Source organism: Callorhinchus milii, unplaced genomic scaffold (assembly GCF_018977255.1).
Source record: "Callorhinchus milii isolate IMCB2004 unplaced genomic scaffold, IMCB_Cmil_1.0 Scaffold5, whole genome shotgun sequence".
NCBI classification, from domain to species: domain Eukaryota; kingdom Metazoa; phylum Chordata; class Chondrichthyes; order Chimaeriformes; family Callorhinchidae; genus Callorhinchus; species Callorhinchus milii.
The window spans coordinates 28,137,098-28,154,857 of NW_024704746.1; the positions used below are offsets into that span (position 1 = coordinate 28,137,098).

The window sequence follows — 17,760 nt, forward strand, 5'->3', positions numbered from 1 at the left end:
ACTCTCAACTCCACGACCACCGATGTCCTGACAGCCTGCCTGTCCGACATCGAGTCCTGGACGAGAGACAACTTTCTTCAGCTCAACGTGCGAAAAACCGAGGCCCTCCTGATTGGCTCACGTCAGCGCCTCCGCACCTCAGGCGCTGACACCATCAGCATCCAAGGCTGCACTCTCCACCTCTCAAAGCCAGTCAGGAACCTCGGCGTTTTGTTCGACCCTGAGCTGTCCTTTCTCCCTCACATCCGCACCACAACTGGCACCGCCTTCCATCACCTCCGGAACATCGCCAGACTACGGCATTACCTCACCCCTCACGCTGCTGAAACCCTGGTTCACGCCTTTGTCACCTCAAGGCTGGACTATGGGAACTCTCTCCTCGCCGGCCTTCCCGCCACCTCCCTCCACAAGCTGCAGGTCATTCAGAACTCTGCAGCTCGTGTACTGTCCCGCACCAGGCTTCGCGACCACATCACTCCCACCCTCGCTCGCCTCCACTGGCTCCCCATCCCCCAGAGGATTGATTTCAAGATCCTCATCCTCACCTACAAGGCCATTCACGGCCTTGCTCCCTCCTACCTCTCCAACCTACTATCCCCCTACCTACCTGCCCGTACCCTCCGTTCCTCTGGCTCCGGTCTGCTCCACGTCCCCCGCCCCAACCGCCCTACTATCGGTGGTCGGGCCTTCAGCCTCTCAGCCCCCAGGCTCTGGAACTCCATCCCCCAGTGCCTTCGCCGCTTCCTCCCTTTCCTCCTTCAAGGCCGGTCTCAAAACCTTTCTCTTTGACCGTGCCTTCAGCTCCCCTCTCGACTCTCTTCCTCCTCCTCGCTCCCTCCCTTCCCTCCCCTCACCCTGACCATTTCCCCCCTCCTCTCTCCCTCCCTTCCCTCCCCTCACCCTGACCATTTCCCCCCTCCTCTCTCCCTCCCTTCCCTCCCCTCACCCTGACCATTTCCCCCCTGCTCGGGTCATGACCCAACTGTGCAGCGCCTTGGGACGTCCTCCTGACGTGAAAGGCGCTCTATAAATGGAATCTTGTTGTTGTTGTTGTTGATTGGGTAGCTCTTCCAAAGAGCTGGCACAGGTACAATGAGCCGAATGGGTTATAATATTCTATGATTCTATGTCGTTAAAAACATTTTGTCCTGGCTCTCTCAAATTCTTACCACAACAATGAGCTCCAGTTGTTCGGAGTACCTCTGTTCAGTCTCTACCAGTTCTTTAGCAGCTCGAATCCTCTTTCTTTCCCACCGAGCCCTCTGCTCCTCTATGATGATGCTTCCCGATGAGTAATTCAGCCGAGCCATCGGGGTAGAGAGTTGATCATTAGTACTGGCTGCTGCTGTTTCTGCTTCTGGGAGACACGAGTAAAACAGTTACAGATAGACACATTAATCACCGCAAATTAATTGTATAAAAAAAACACAACAAAAGCAGGATTCGGAAGTTTGATTTTATTACATGAAACATTGCTTTGACCAGAAAATGTTTCAGAAAACCATTATTTATTGGGTTCTTAGGATTATTATAATCAAAAGATAACCGTTAGTAAGGGGTGACCGGTAGGGGGTCAAAGAGGAGGGTTTTGAGATGTGCCTTGAAGGAGACAAGGGAGGGAGCGAGGCCAAGGGGTTGTTGGATGGAGTTCCAAAGGGTGGGGGCAGAGAGGCTGAAGACCAGATGCCCGATGGGTGGGCGGGGGACATGGAGCAGGGGCAGTGGACAAAAAAAAATAAACTCCATATTTTATAACTTGGCAATAAACACATGAACAGAAAACGAGAAAATGCAGGAGGAATTTCTTCATATCTTAACCTTTTTTTTATTGTTGCTCCAAAACACAGTAAAAAATTCCGTGTAATAGTCTTTCCAATTTTGATGCATAGATAACAGAGAATGTTGACAGAAGCCATCTATATGTGATTTTTTTTAAGTATCTTTGATAAATATTGTTTCACAAAATGCCCTTCTACTTTATTACTTTCAACAAAAAGCCAGCTATTCAAATATGCTCTCTTTTGCTATGAAACATTTTAATACCCAAGAATTCATTCACACAGAGAGAGGGAGAGAGAGAGAGAAATCAAATAATCTCTCTTTGCTGAATATACGTGGCACTACAAGTGGTGAATCGAGACATACCAGTATGATACGATGGTTCTTACTTTGCTTCGTATTCTCTATCAGCCCCCAAAAATATTGGATTAAAAAAAAATCAGCAAAGGGTTTAATTATTTGTTATCCGGGTCTATCCAGGATTTAAGTAAGTTAGTATTCCACTCTAGACCTCTTCAACCTTGAAACTATATGTCTCAGAACCTGTCCTTATATAAGTCTACAAGATATTGAATGAGATAGACAGAAGCCCAGCAAATCGTCAAGTGGCAATGTTTCTGAAGCGAAATTTTGCGACAAAAGCCAGATTTTTTTTTAACCACGTAGAGTAATCAACAGCTGGAATACAATGGTAGCAACAGTGGTTGTGACCCAGATACTGAACTAACTTCAGAAACATCTGGATGTTATAATGGGTAGAAAGTAGTATTTGCATTCTGGAAGGATGACTTATGAGCTGAAGTAATTGGCTGCCACATTTCGCCCACAAAATACACAGTCGATTCACTCTACAGTATATTCTGTGAAGCACTTTGAGATGTCTCGAAGACGGGATAAGACGCTGTATCAAATGCAATGATTATAACTATTATTAGGTAATTTAAATATGGTGAATGTGCATATTGTTAATTTCCTTTCATTTCAACTAAATTGAATTTGTAAGCTTTCATTAACAATACGTAGGCAGAAGTAAGAAAAACACTCCTACAGAATGCAGTGAAATAAACAGCAAGCAGAGTGAAAAGAAATATGATGTGAAGTACAGTTAAAGCACCTGAATCTAAAGGAAGGTGTTACAGCCACTACCACCTTCGGGAGAAACAAAATAGAAATAGAAACACGCAGCAACACCTTGCATTACTGGCAATTAGATGTTAAACAGCCAAGAGACTCACAGAATTAAATTGTAAAAAAAGAAACCTGGAACATCAAAATAAACTTATTGTTCACCATTGAAACATTTAATTTATAGCATCCTTTGTATGATTCACAGCAGATAAGCATTGAGCTCACTTCAGAATTCTGATTTGGGTTAGAAAATATTTGAGCCTCTTTAAAGGATAGTTTTGATTAGATAACGTTTGAAAAAGGATAGAAGTGTTTTAGGGTTATCTGTTATAGATCCCATATTGAATGCTGACTGGCAATCTCATTGATGTATGTACAGCTCCGCACTGTACTGTCGGTATGTGACATCAGGCGTATGCCTTCATAATCATGATCTATCAGGATCTACATTCAGTGGAAGATTAGCATACTGGGGAGTGTCATATATTTTCACAAGGATTTGATTTCCTCTCAAGTTATTCCACGCTGAATGGACTGGGACTAGAGACTACGGGTCAGATATTCCCTTTATCTTTGTGACTACTGCTGGGTTTTCCTAATTTTTATTTGCGGTCTTCGATGACTCTATCCACTGATGCTAAGTCTTTCAAGCTTTGATTTGTTCTCAGCACTAGCATCCATCCTTTCCTTCGAGTATGCATGTTCATTTATGCATGTGCCTGTGTTTCTTAGTGTGGACCAATGTTTGCTGCAGTATCCTGTCAGTTTGCGCTAGTTGTTTTGCATTCAAGTGTTAAAATCAAAAAAAAACTACAACAAAAAAGAAAAATCTGTGGAAGTCAAAACTTCCCTTTATAAACACATTGCAATTCAGTGTCATGAAGTGTGATCTGAAAGCGAACCTATTGCAGTCTGGCTGCTGAGACTACCTTGAGAAAGAAACACATTGATTCCCACAACTGCAGTATAAATGGTCAGGCTAAAACTACACAGCTTGCCATTAATAGTCGTGTCTGGCCAGCTTTCCTGCTGCTAGTCCAGCTAGGACCACCCTACCCAATAGTTAGGGCTTTGTCTTGCAGGGTTAACAGGAGCTGAGTGGGAGGATTCCCTGCCCCCAGTGATTGGTCTGCCCTTCCAAGCCCAAGCAGTATAAATATAACCTCTGGTGAATCGACAGTCTCTTTAATAACATTTAAAAAATTAGACCTGACATTGAAGCACAGCGTCTCCTCAGCCTTGGCCCATGCAATTAAGAATGTGAAATATAGATTAGGCTCTCCACTCCCAATTGCTTTACTGCTGGAAAGGACATGCAATTGTGTTCCACTGCAAAACAATCATCAGTAGTAACACGGGTTGCAAACTAATTTTGTCCATCGCTCCTCAACTTACATACTAGAGGCAAGGCACAAAGACATACCAATTACAAAGCATCCAATTAATAAAAACAATTTAGAAAAATGGATACGTTACATACACATCCATTGTCACAAGTAAGATTTTTGACGATGGTACAGAATTAAGAGAAATAGAGAAAAAACACACAATTATTGTAAACTTCTTCAAATTCAGGTGGAAAATTCGGGCAAAGTCCATCCCTAATGCATCATCTATCCATATTGTGTATAAAGAGAATAACTAAAAGCTGAACTAAATAATAGAGTACACAGAGAGGACTATTAAGGAGAAGAAACAGGATTCATGCCACAGTCTGCTTCAAGGAAACTAATTCACCCAAACTAAATATATATATATATACACATATACTGAAAGAGTAAACCAAATTTAACATAAGAAATATAATCCTTGCCTTTCATACAGCATTTTATGCTGTTATAATGTCTCAAAACGCTTCATAGGATTTGCTGTAAAGTACAGTGAATGGGTTTTCCTGAGCAAACAAGACAACCATTTTGCCACGGCAATGCCACAAACAGCCACAAAGTTATTTATAAAGTAAACTGGCTGCGGACAATTCATTGATCAACTGCAGTCAAAGAACCTTTTTTCACTAAACCAACTGTTCATCGTTTGCATGAAAAAAATGCTTGTTAATTCCACAAAGAGGCTTATACAATAACGTTCTAGCCTACGTTTTCCAAAAGAAAAGTAGGGATACTTTCCTGAAATCCAAATGATTATAGATTTGTATCCGACATCTACTTTGACATAATTCCACACGTATTTAAAAGAACAGATCTTTAAAATAAACCCTAGTCCCATTGAGTTTTTTTTTAGCAATAAGTGCTTTTGAAATAACAATAGCTGACGAAAACATCTATGACCAGAAGTCCACATTTAGGTCACCAAGACTGTCAATTTCAATCTGCTATGTAATTAAATATATCACTAATATAGATTTTTGCAAAACTGTTACTGGTCACTGCAAACATCTAGGACAGTGACAAATCACACTTCACAGCCTTAAAGGTTGCAAGAAATTTACCTCAGTAACCACAGATCTAATAAATGAAGATAATATCGTAACAGTTTCTGGTACAGTTGATACCTTATGTCATTTTGCAATATGAAGCTGTCGAAAAAAGTATAGTGGAATAAATGCAGATGTTAAACTCAATGGGCTTCAGTTTTAGCCATAGCACGGTCACCAATATATCTAAATATTCTCATTTACTCACTGTTGTCAATTTTGACAACAAAAAAAATCCCCGACTGTGTGTGGGAGACTGCCGAGTGCAATTGGCTGTTGCATTTCGCCCACAAAATACACAGACAATCCACTTCACAGTAAATTCTGTGAAGAGCTTTGAGACGTCTCAACAACGTAGCAAGGTACTATATCAAAGGCAAGGATTATTATTCTTACTTTCAGTAACCTATTTTGTTTATAGCCCATGCTTGCCAAATGACTACATATTGCAAGTACAAAGACAATAACAATTAAAAAAAACAGACCTGGCTAACATTTGTTTGCCACTCAATTTCCTATCGTTTTCAATGGGAGTCCTGGAACTGGTATAAATACCGGTATAAGTCATATTCTTCACCTGTATCATTTCAATTTTTAAAGTGCTAGACAAAATCCCTACTGTTTACTAATATAAATACAAACTAAACTAAATATTATTGACCAATTTTGTAACTGTCAATATTACTCCTCATGTCCCGAGTTTATAAACTATTAAAACTAAATTACATGCCATTCCACTTGATCTATGGTATAAAGCTTTGCTTGGATAATGAGGCAACATTTAAGGATTGTAAATGATAGCAGCTAACATTTTTCTTTTTGAGGTTGTGAAATCCCCTTTTGGCCCTGTATATATCTCACCCAACCATTTTTTAAATATTTATCTTTTTCCCTTGTAATATCACATCTATGTTGTAATAGATAAGGGATTCAAACTCTGATCACCGATTCATCCAGTCCTCTATATTTACCATTACAGGATTATACATGTTATCCTGATGGGAGTCCAGCAGCAAAAAGACTCAGTTCTCAAGGGAAACCTGGGACTCTTATAATAATAATAATAATCCTTGCATTTGATATAGCACCTCGTCACGTCTTTGAGACGTCTCAAAGCGCTTCATATAATATACAGTAAAGTGAATTGACTATATTTTGTGGGCAAAATGCGGCAGCCAATTGCACACAGCAGTGTCCCACAAACAGTCGTGGATTGTGTGACCACAATTTTTTAAGGGATTATTACCCCCGGAAAAGCAACCCACCAATCGAAGAACAACCGAGTTCCTAGAGCAAAGAGCAGAGAAGTGTCAGGTTTTAGAAAAGTCTCTGGACTCTTGTAATGAGGAGTGAAGGGGCGAGGATCTTGGATGACAAAATGTTCTCCTAAAGATAGGTCCAAAACCCAGAACGCTCAAAAAGAGTGAAATGAAATAAATCCTTTATAATTGATTCAACTTGAACCATTGGTCCTAATAAAGGAACAAGTCCCATCTTTATAAAAGCGTGAAGGACATCTGTTATGCAATTCATGACAAGAATTTTGCTCTGGAATCCACTGCCACCCAATATGCTCATGAAAATGACTAGACTAAATATGTTTCCCAAGCATGTTCCACAGGAGTATCGAGATAATATAGCAGCTGGTGGTGACAAATTTTGGATTGAAGCTGCAATACATCTCGGTATGTCACACAGTGGCACTTTGACCGTTCCACTAATATGACTGAATATAATTGCTACCATCCTAGGTCTTACACAATAGAATCTCCACATCCCTGCTGGGTTGAACATTCACATTTTCATGCATGAAAATCCATACAGCTTCTAAGCCACCTGTAAACAGTAATAGTATATAGGCATAGATCACCTTTGAGAAAGAGGTTTTGCCAGCTGGTTTGCCAATTAAAAAATGAATAAAACAAAGCATCACTTCATACTGAAAAGACGTTGCATCTCTCTTTCAATGTTAGCAGCTCTGTTATATTGTTTTACCGTTGTGGGAATGAGAATTGCTCTTCCAATGTTGAGAATCTGCCCTTCACTCCTATCCTTTGGTTTCTGTTTACTCGCCATCTTTCAAACCGTTCTGCTATCCCTCCCTTGAATCAGCATGAGCCTCTTTTGAGGCACTATATTGAAGGCCTTTTAAAAATCTATTAAATATTTAAAGATTGTTAAATCTTCAAATATTGGGACTTGAAGCTTTGGGGTTTGAAACGAAAGGATGACAGCTGTCCATCAGTTGTTTGGAGGATTTAGAATCAGGAATGGCAGAAACTCAGATAACAATGAATCTTTAATCATGTTTAAAAATACTGCGCAGATTGCTGCTGCAATTACTCACATGAATTTCTAATTGGTAGACAGTCTGATTCATTTTTATCAGTTTATTAAGCTGCCAGGGGCTGCACAAGGCACGCAGTATTAGTAGCTGAAGTGCAGAGGTCACAAACTCTGGACACATGAATTCTCCCAGCACATTAACCTTAAAAGATTTTCACTTCATCTCAATTGTTATTTCTCCCCCACCTTCTTTATATTACATTCTACGTTTGCCCTCACATACATATCTTTTATTGATCTCATTCCTTTGACTCTACTTCTCCACCTCTACAATTTATTACCCTCTTTTTAAAAAATATGCCGTCTAAATTATTTGATTTTCTTCTTTTCCATTTTGATTTTAATTTCCATTCTACTGTTTCACAGTCTCACACGTTTGGATTTTTCCCACCCACAAAAGATTACCGATTTATAACAACCCACTTTTCACTAATAACTATTTTTTTTTACCTGAATTTCATTTTTAAAAAAGTATTGATCTTTTCAACATGGTGATGATGTGCATTTATCCTAAAATTCATCTCACTGCTCGCCTATTCCAAGAATATGAGATAAACAAGTAACACAATATACACGGAGGCGCGTAAGCTGACTCTGGGTACACAGGGACACTGTATATAACACTATAATAAAAATCTGTGCCTTTAATATAGCACTTTATCACATCTCTGAGACGTCTCAAAGCGCTTCACAGAATATACTGTAAAGTGAATTGACTGGAATGAGGAAAAGCTGGAGACAACCAGAGAAAGTGATTTGACGGTTAACAGTATTTTAAACAATCAAATTCAGCAAGCCTCTATCAAAGATTATGCACAACACGTCAAGTCTATTAAACTTGTTCTGGGCCAAATAATACTAGAGAGATGGTGGAACAAAGAAGTTCAAACACATTCTAGTTGTATTGTAAGAGGTATGCTTCCTCTCTTTCCTCGCCATTACTCCTGCAAAGACAATCTAAAACTGTGTTAAACTTTTTCAATTCTTAAACACAAGAGAGAGTACCACTGTTATATGTTATACTCTTGACTGCTGGTAGATCAAGGATCTTACAACCTTGAAGTCGGGTCGTTTTCAAGCCAAGCCACTGCTAATCACTTGCTTATTCATAGTGCACATTATACTGTAGTCTGAAGCAGTCAACATTCAGCAATCTTAATTATATTATAGCCTCCATAATATAGTGCATCAGTTCCACTCCAAGGCTCCGTCACCATAATTCTGGTTTCATAGGAGTTCCATCCACCACACTCCTTCCTTAGTGGTGTCATCTTTAATGTAACAGCAAGGCTGCAGTGTTGGTTGGCAAGAGTTTAACAGTAATTAACCCCTACTCTGTCCCCAAAGAGCAGTACATCAGCAACTTGCCAAAACACAGTAAACAAGAGGTCTCTGATCAATGGAGAAACAATTCTGGCTTCAGAGAGCCTTACATCTCAGTGATAATTGAAGTAATGTCTACATGTATGAATCTGTACACCTAACGAAGCAACACTGTACTCATTAAAGCCTTTTCAGAATTTTTAATTGAGACCAGGGGTAATAAAATAATGATGTACATGTTCTGCACACGTTGTGCTAATTTACTGTGATTTCTTGCCCCCAGACTTCGACAAATGTCACTGCAACCAACTGCTAGGAAGTGGGCAAAGGCCTGTATGAATCACAGCCCAATTTTCTCCTGTTGCCCATGAAAAACTGTCATGGCATTACACAGCTTGATTCAATGTGCATAGATGCAGTAGAACATGGTCATTTCATAACTAAGTTTCAGTTGATGATTGTGAGTTGTTTCTTTAAATGAAGTCGTAGAAATACGGAAGTTTAATTCTACGACTTATGCAGTTTGGCTTTAAATAGTAAATCATATTAAATGTTATGGTCCCAACTAATACAAATTATGTGAGTTTTACTGCAGAAACATAACGCAAGTCAAATGCCTTGAAAAATGACCTCTGGAAAACAAGCAAGTAACCTGCTCTAGTAACTAAGTTGGAAGATACAGAAATATTACTAATCATTCCACCTTCCTTTAAGAAACATCAAGTCCGTGATTGGTGCTATCTTTTATAGCACAATTAAGATTACACTCAGGAGGTGAGGAAATCCTAAGGGTGTGTGAACTCAAACATTCACTCATAAATTCCATGACATACACTTCAGAGAACAAGGTGAAACTCCCTAAAATCCGGTGTTTTCTCGGTTCAATTTCACAGCATTTACACTTGCTGTGGAGTGATAACATTTCCATATGCTGTTCTTACACAAGTATTCACAGGCCACAGACATCACAATGTTTTAACCCTGCTACCTGGCTGTTTCATATGCTTTTTTAAATCTTCACATGTAAAAAGCCACATTCACATTATGAAGTTTGGAGCCCCACAACATTAAGTTTGAACTTTGATAATTCTACAAAAACCTCAACAACAACAAATTACATTTACATAAGATCGTTCACATCAGGTGGATATCCCAAGGCAGTGAAAGGTTTCCACCTGAGCTAGGGGCTGGAATCAAGTGGGGTGGAGGGCGCGAGGGGGGTGGAGCGGGGGAGATGGGAAGATGACTGAAGGCATGGTTGAAGAGGAAGGTGCGGAGGTCCAGAAGGTGGGTTGATGGTGGAGCGGATAGTGTGGGGGACACGGAGCAGGCCAGTGCCCCGCTGGGCAGAGGGAGAGGATGGATTGGGAAATTTCAGTGGGTTGCAGAGGTGGGGAGGAGCAAGACTGTGGAGCGCTTTCAAAGTGAGGATGAGGATCTTAAATTCAATCCTCTGGGGGATGGGGGAGCCAGTGAATCCAGGGCTGGGGGTGAATCTGATGGCATTGCTGAGAACTCAGCTCAAGTGATTCATTTACGCATTTGGTTATCATTAAATCACAACTTACGCAAATGTCTTCTCGTTGGAGTTCGGTTACGTGAGGTGTCCATGGTTGCCTGTATTTTCTGTCAAAACCTCTGGAAAAAAAGGAAAAGCAAAATTTTTAGACACTTTGGGGGCAAAGACGCAAACTTATATGTGATAGCATTCTTATCGCTGGGTCAGAAGAGTGTTTCTCTTTAAGCGCTCCAAGACACCGTCCAGGATGAAGGGTACTGTATAAATGCAAGTTATTGTTGTTGGAGAAAACAATTTGTGGGTTTAACTTTCATGTCTGGACTTTCAGCTCATATAATAATAAATAATAATAATCCTTGCATTTGATATAGCGCCTTATCACGTCTTCTAGACGTCTCAAACTGCTTCACAGAATATGCTGTAAAGTGAATTGACCGTATATTTGTGGGCGAAACACGGCAGCCAATTGCGCACAGCTGCGTCCCACTAACAGTCGTGGATTGAAAAATGACCAATTTATTCTTGTTTTTTTGCTTTGGAGGGAATATTATCAGGCGTGTGGAGTGAGGAAACTTGCCCAAGGTTTTGCCCTGCCGGGAATCGAACCCAGGTCTCTCGCTTGCCAGGTGAGCGCTCTAACCCCTGAGCTACAGGACGCACATTGCAGTTGTTTTTTTTTAAAAAGTACAATGAGGAAATCACCAAGTTTCATCACAGGATTGTTTCACTTCCTTGCATTTGCTATCGAGCCTTATCCCAAAGCTGATGTAACATTACAGACAGACAGTATCTCAGACATCTAACGTGTGAACACACAGTAAACTCAGACACAGTAACACTGTAGACACAGTAACTCACACACTGTGACACTGTAGACACAGCAACTCACACACTGCAACACCGTAGACACAGTAACTCACACACTGCAACACCGTAGACACAGTAACTCACACACTGCAACACCGTAGACACAGCAACTCACACACTGCAACACCGTAGACACAGTAACTCACACACTGCGACACCGTAGACACAGTAACTCACACACTGCGACACCGTAGACACAGTAACTCACACACTGCGACACTGTAGACACAGTAACTCACACACAATGCAGAATGGCAGCAGATACAGGAACACTGATCCTCTCCCCCCGCCTTTTTCTTAAATTTCACTCTTCCTGTTACAGGCAAAATGGCAATTGGTTCTTTCAAAAGTACCCAGAGTGCAAACTGCAGCTGACACTCCCTCTGGGCTGGCCAACTGCAGCCGCCTTCTTGTCCACACCTTACTTTTTGCATTTGACTGTATCTCTGGGCCAATAATAGCAGTGGAAATGGAAGGAGATGAAACTCTAGGTTAATTCAACCAGACCTGCTGAACCGTACTCATTTCCACCCCTCCCTTTTATATCTGCAAAATAAAGAACTCCTTCGGTTGTATCTTTCTCTGCGTAAACTCATATGTGCTGTACATGGTTAAGTGGATTTGCAGACTGTCTCACTCTTTGGGATCATAAATCTTACTCCCAGCAAGGGAACAACCTTGATGTCTTCGATAAGGGCAAGAACATTAGTTATTTTGCGTTGCTGCCATGGAAACTGAGGACGGCAAATATTTATTTGTATATTAAGTGCTCTTGTTCGGCAAAATAAACTGATGTCTTCAAATGAACAATCTTAAACTGATGTCTGTTTAAACCGTCGTTGGTGTTAGAAGCTGCCGCAATTTTCAACCTAACCTCCGCAAGTAATATTGTTCCCGGAGAACGAGCATTAAAAAAGGGAAGAGGCTCGGTGTGTTCCAAAGCCATGGTACAATTTTGAAAATCGTATCAAAAGGCATCATTTTTATCCAACAGCGTCGTGAAGAAAATGAGACAAGACTCTTATCAGAATCTGCAAAAAAGTAACCAGAAAAAAATCCCAAACTTTTTCTTTAAACTTCTAAAATGACAGGTTTTCGGTTACACAATTGAGGTGATCAGAGCCCTTGTCGTGATCCAGCTCTAATTTTAAGACGATAAGGATAATAATAATAATCCTTGCATTTGATTGAGTGCTTTATCACGTCTTCGAGCGCTTCACAGAATATACTGTAAAGCGAATTGACTGTGTATTTTGTGGGTGAAACGCGGCAGTCAATTGCCCTCAGCAGTGTTCCACAAACAGTCGTGGATTGAGTGACCAAATTATTATTTTTAAAAATTTTTTAAGGGATTATTTCCCCCCAAAAAGCGATTCTCCAATTGACTAACAACCGGCTTCCTACTTACTGCTAGGTAAACAGAGTTGTGTGGAGTAAGGAAACTTGCCTAATGTTTCGCACTGCCCGCTCATCGAACCCAGGTCCTCTCGCTTGCGAGGCGAGTGCTCTAACCAATACGCTATTCCACGCTCCATATGTTATAAGCACATACTTCATCCAAACCAATAGGAAATGCCAAAAGAATGATTGAAAATTATTTGAAACATACTCTTCTATCCCAGTTTGTTCCTATGCATACTCATTGAAATGACTGGACAGTGCACAAAAGTGAACAAACTGAAGAGGCAGATCAGACAATTGTATTCATAATAATTCTGAGTACTACAAACGGTCGCTAAAATTCACCTCATCTTTGATGTGCAGTTGTTTTACTTTCCAAGTAAAAAGGACTTCCTTCAAGTTCCGGTTTCTATTGAAATTCAAGTGAGGATGAAACATAACACATTGGCGAGTGCATTCTCTCCATTCAAAGTACTTACAATTAGTTATATTCCTTTAATATTTATAATGACAAAATGACAAGGCTCAATACATCCTAAAACATACAGTAAAGGTTAAATAAGTCTAAGAATAGGAAATAGTTCCCAATATTAGGCCATCATTAAATAATAATGATTTGTGAACGACATACCTCAGTTGGATTGTCCAATCATAGGGCTTTTGAAACAAATGCCACCCATTTGGTGAATAAATAGCGATGGTGATTAACAATTATAATTCTAAAACACAACGGTTACTAACAATTATAATTAGCAAGAACATTCTTTTGTTATTTGCATGTTTGGTGGATTGATATAGGTTTTGTTTAACTGAGGAATACTGATGAGACCATCAGGATTTAGTGGGTTGAATGGGTGACTGACTGTTGGTGGGAGCTGAATTAGCATTAATAGAGATACAGTCATTAACCCAGTATTGCTTGAGCATCTACTCTGTATATTAATGAATCTCCCTCACAGCTTCAGGCTTAGTAACCCTTCCAATCCATTAGCTCTGCTGGTGTCAAACCCACTAATATTCAGCCAAAGTCAACAAAACTAAACAAAAGATTGTTACAAATAATTATAAATCTTTGCAAATGATCGGTTCTCAACAGGGGTATGATGGTGAGACTGACACTATTTAATGTGTTTTTCTAATTAATTCCAAACAGTTGGATCAACTGTTTTATGATTTTCAAACTGTTTTTTTTTAAATCTTTTAAAGCACATACAAGGGCTAAAGGTTTATATTTGCATGTAATTTGTGCAAGCTTCAAGAATAGAACAATTTTTGACTTTGTTTTATCTTATAATCCTGATGTTCAGGAACTCTTAACTCACAAAAATATCACAATGAAGTAATTATAATCAGTCACCCTCAGAAAATCACCAAACCAAAATGTGAGGTAAAAGTTCAAAGAGAGGTAGAGTGGTTTATTAAACACTTGTCTAATAAACCATTTGATGCTGCAATTAATAACAACAACTTGCATTGATACAGTGCCTTTTTGTGTAACTTAGTGTCTCAGAGTATTTCACAAAGATAGAAATTAATGCCTTACAAGGAAGGAAGGGGAGGTTGGAGGCGGGATGTAACCATTGGGGCAATCAAAGAGAATTAAAGACACAGATAGAGAGGGCGTGAGGAAAAGGGGGAAGAGGGATGGAGTTCCAGACATATAGTTGCTGAAGGCGTAGACACTAATAGGGAGGTGCTGAAGCATGAAAGAATTTGTGGGTGAGGGCAAGAACCTTGAAGACAGCCTCGTGGAGCCTGGGAAGTATTAGGATGAGGATCATACTAATTGCAAAGGTAGGAGTGAGTGGCAAAGTTTTGTATCAGTTGGGGCTTACGGGTGGTGGAACTATGGAGGCCAGCCGTGCTTTGAATATATTGTAGGGTGTTTATTATTGAAGAATCAGATGAACGGGCAGAAAGATTTTCTTCAACCATACCTCTCGTTGTCTTCTACTCTTGTGCTTTCTTATGTGGTTCAGTGTTAGACAATAACACGCAGACAAGAGAGTATCAATTGTCATTTTAGAGCAGAATGATTTTTACTAATCATTAAGAGAGTTGTTATGGTCTGGAATGCACTGCCTGAAAGGCTGGTGGAAGCAGATTCGATAGTAACTTTCAAAAGGGAATTGGATAGGTACTTAAAATGGGGAAAAAAAATTGCAGGGCTAAGGGGTAAGAACGGGAATGTGAGACTCTTTGGAAGTTCTTTCGAAGATCCAGCACAGGCGCAATGGGCCAAATGGTCTCCTTCTGTGCTGTAAGATTCTATGATTTTATTCTACAACGGAAGACTGTTTAATTAATTTAAAGTGAAAATCACCCAATAAATAAACAAATATAAATAAATAAATATGTTTGATAAATAGAAAAAAAAGCATTGGGAGCAAGTTTGTCAGATATGACTTTGTTTGCACAAATAAAAATGTATTTTGATATTTATTTAAATTCTATTTTAAAAGAATATTTTTTCCATATGAAGATATTTTCTTTCAATTATGTTATACCCGTAATGATTTATTTATGTAAAAATAAGTTCAAATGCATGGAATCTTAATGTAACACAAAATATATCACTGATTTAACTTAGATTTAATCAATTTCCCCAGATCTTATATTTGAGATCTAGACATATAAGATCTGGGGAAATTGAACATTTTCAGTATTATCTGATAAATATAAACATCAAGAAATAAATACATACATATATAAAATGAAATACATTTACAAAAATTAAGAAAATGCTCAAAGCAAAAATATATTAAAAACAGCTGTTGCTTTTTTTTTGCTAAGGAGTCTTAGCCTCCGATTTAATTCTCTCTTCAATAGTTGTTAAGATTGAGAATTTGTAACATGAGGAAATCAAAGTCCAAAAGCTTTAGCCTACCAATTCTGCAGTATGATAATAACTTATACAGTATATATAGATATATATCAGTCTGGTGGTTGATGATAATGTGGTAGGTATACTTTTTGACTTTCAAAATGCTTTCGAAGGATATTTTTCTAAAGGAAAAGCTCATGAGATCTGAAAGAAAAGAGTCAATTGGACAATCAATTGGTTAAGTAATAGGAAGCAGAGAGCAGTCATCAATAGTAGCTCTAATTAGATAACTGTTACCAGCAGAGTCCCCAAGGGTCAAATACTGGCATCCTACTGTTCATAATAATAATTCTGCTGGTGAAGATAATATCAATAAAAAGGTTCAAATAAATGTATTGCACTAATGTATGTGACAAAGCAAGACATTCAGAAGGGAGTGGAGAGCTTTTTTATATTAAAAAAAATCGATAGCAAATATTACAAGATAGAAAAATTTAACAATACATTAAATTACAATTTACATTTTTATAGCACCTTTCATATTGGGAGGATGTTTCAAAGTGCTTGAAACTGGTGGCTGGGAACTCGAGACATGGGGTGGGAGCTGAAGAGGGTGAAAGGGAATTGAACTGAAAGTGCAGTCAAAGAGATAGATCTTGAGAAGAGAATAATACATTAAAAACAATAACTTGCTATTAACGTGGAATAGACAAAATATTTAGGTAATTTGACCAAAAGTTGAAAATATCATCAAATTGGAAATAATAATTCATGAGCCAATATAGCATTAAACCAATTGACTGTAAATGTAAGGAAGCAATACTAGCAAAGCATTAGTGAGATAATGTACAAAGTAGTTTGTCCAGTAGCTTTGACCATTCTCCCTAAGGTACTTACACAGCAACACAAAAGCTTTCTGTATGCTGATATTGAGACTTATATCATGCATGTTGGAACATAAAGATCAACAAATGCCTTAACATCTGAGGGAGAAATTACAAAGAATTATGTTACTCATTAATAAACAGAACTCATTAAAACGATTTTCTATCTTTTGTTTCTTAACAACCCTGACCCGCTTATTGAATTTGTGTTTTTCTGGCCTTTTAGATCCCTCATCACCTTGTATCCTTTCAATACTAAGTGATTAGACTGTCATTCGACAGGTCAGAACAACTTGCATTCAAACCTGTCACATAAAGCTCTTTAATTCTGTCAGAAAGTTTGCTGGCTACTGATGTTTTGACTTAAATTTAGTCTTAATTTGGAAACCAGACAAAAAGCAGCTTTTTTTTAAAAAAAAGCAACTTCCAAATAAAGACTGACTTTAAAAATGTTTCACATTCTCTGCGTAATCCTAAATTTTGAAGGAAAATGGTCATACGTAAGGTAAGTGAAATTTGGGGTCCTAACTGCCAAGATTTATTAATGCAGAAAATGTTTACATGAAAATTGCTATCAAGCAAGATTACATTAAGTTTACCTTATATAATAAAAGGTGATGAATGCTTCATAATGCCAATTTAAAATCACATGTTCAGACGATGCTTGTCATGTGGAGCATAGTTCTGATTTTCCAATCCATGAGTTCACATAACAATCATCTGAAATAAGTGAACTGAGTTTTGTTCTGCTCGCCTCGTAAGTGAGAGAACTCAGGTTCGATTCCCGGGCAGGGTGAAACCTCAGGCAAGTTTCCTCACTCCGCACACCTGTTTACCTGGCAGTAAATAGGAACCTGGTTGTTAGTCAATTGGAGGATCGCTTTCTGGTGGTAATAATCTCTTCAAAAAAAAAATTTGGTCACTCAATTCACGAGTGTTTGTGGGACACTGCTATGCACAATTGGCTGCCGAGTTTTGCCCACAAAATATAGTCAATTCGCTTTACGGTATATTCTGTGAAGCGTTTTGAGACGTCTCGACGACATGAGGCACTATATCAAATGCAAGGAATATTATTGTTATTTATGTAGGAAGTATTGGTTCTCTGTATTGGTACCTCCCTCTATTGAGAATTTAGCATTTTTGGTTTTGTCCAGTGAAAGTATGTCAGCCATTCCACGACACCCCATATTGAAGGACCAACGTCCTATGACATTCAACAGTATTGCTTTCAAAGACAGTGTTAATTTTGAGA

The 17,760-nt window shown here is 39.0% G+C and overlaps 1 protein-coding gene and 1 non-coding gene across 3 annotated transcripts in view; both read right to left on the reverse strand.

The window, feature by feature from the left end:
- arhgef39 (Rho guanine nucleotide exchange factor (GEF) 39) overlaps window positions 1-11,691 on the reverse strand; it is a 40,454-nt gene extending 28,763 nt beyond the window's left edge. Inside the window, exons 1-3 of one of the 2 annotated variants that reach the window (XM_007904116.2) lie at window positions 11,636-11,691; window positions 10,579-10,648; window positions 1,170-1,354 (exon numbers count right to left, since the gene is read on the reverse strand). In XM_007904116.2, coding sequence (XP_007902307.2) covers window positions 1,170-1,354; window positions 10,579-10,621 — 228 coding nt within the window. In that variant the 5' untranslated portion in view covers window positions 10,622-10,648; window positions 11,636-11,691. Of the gene's footprint in view, window positions 1-1,169; window positions 1,358-10,578; window positions 10,649-11,635 lie in introns of both variants that reach the window. The other variant, XM_007904112.2, reaches the window with a different exon arrangement.
- Window positions 11,115-11,188, reverse strand: trnaa-ggc. Its single transcript has one exon. It is a non-coding gene; the product is annotated as a tRNA-Ala (tRNA).
- Window positions 11,692-17,760: the final 6,069 nt, after the last annotated feature.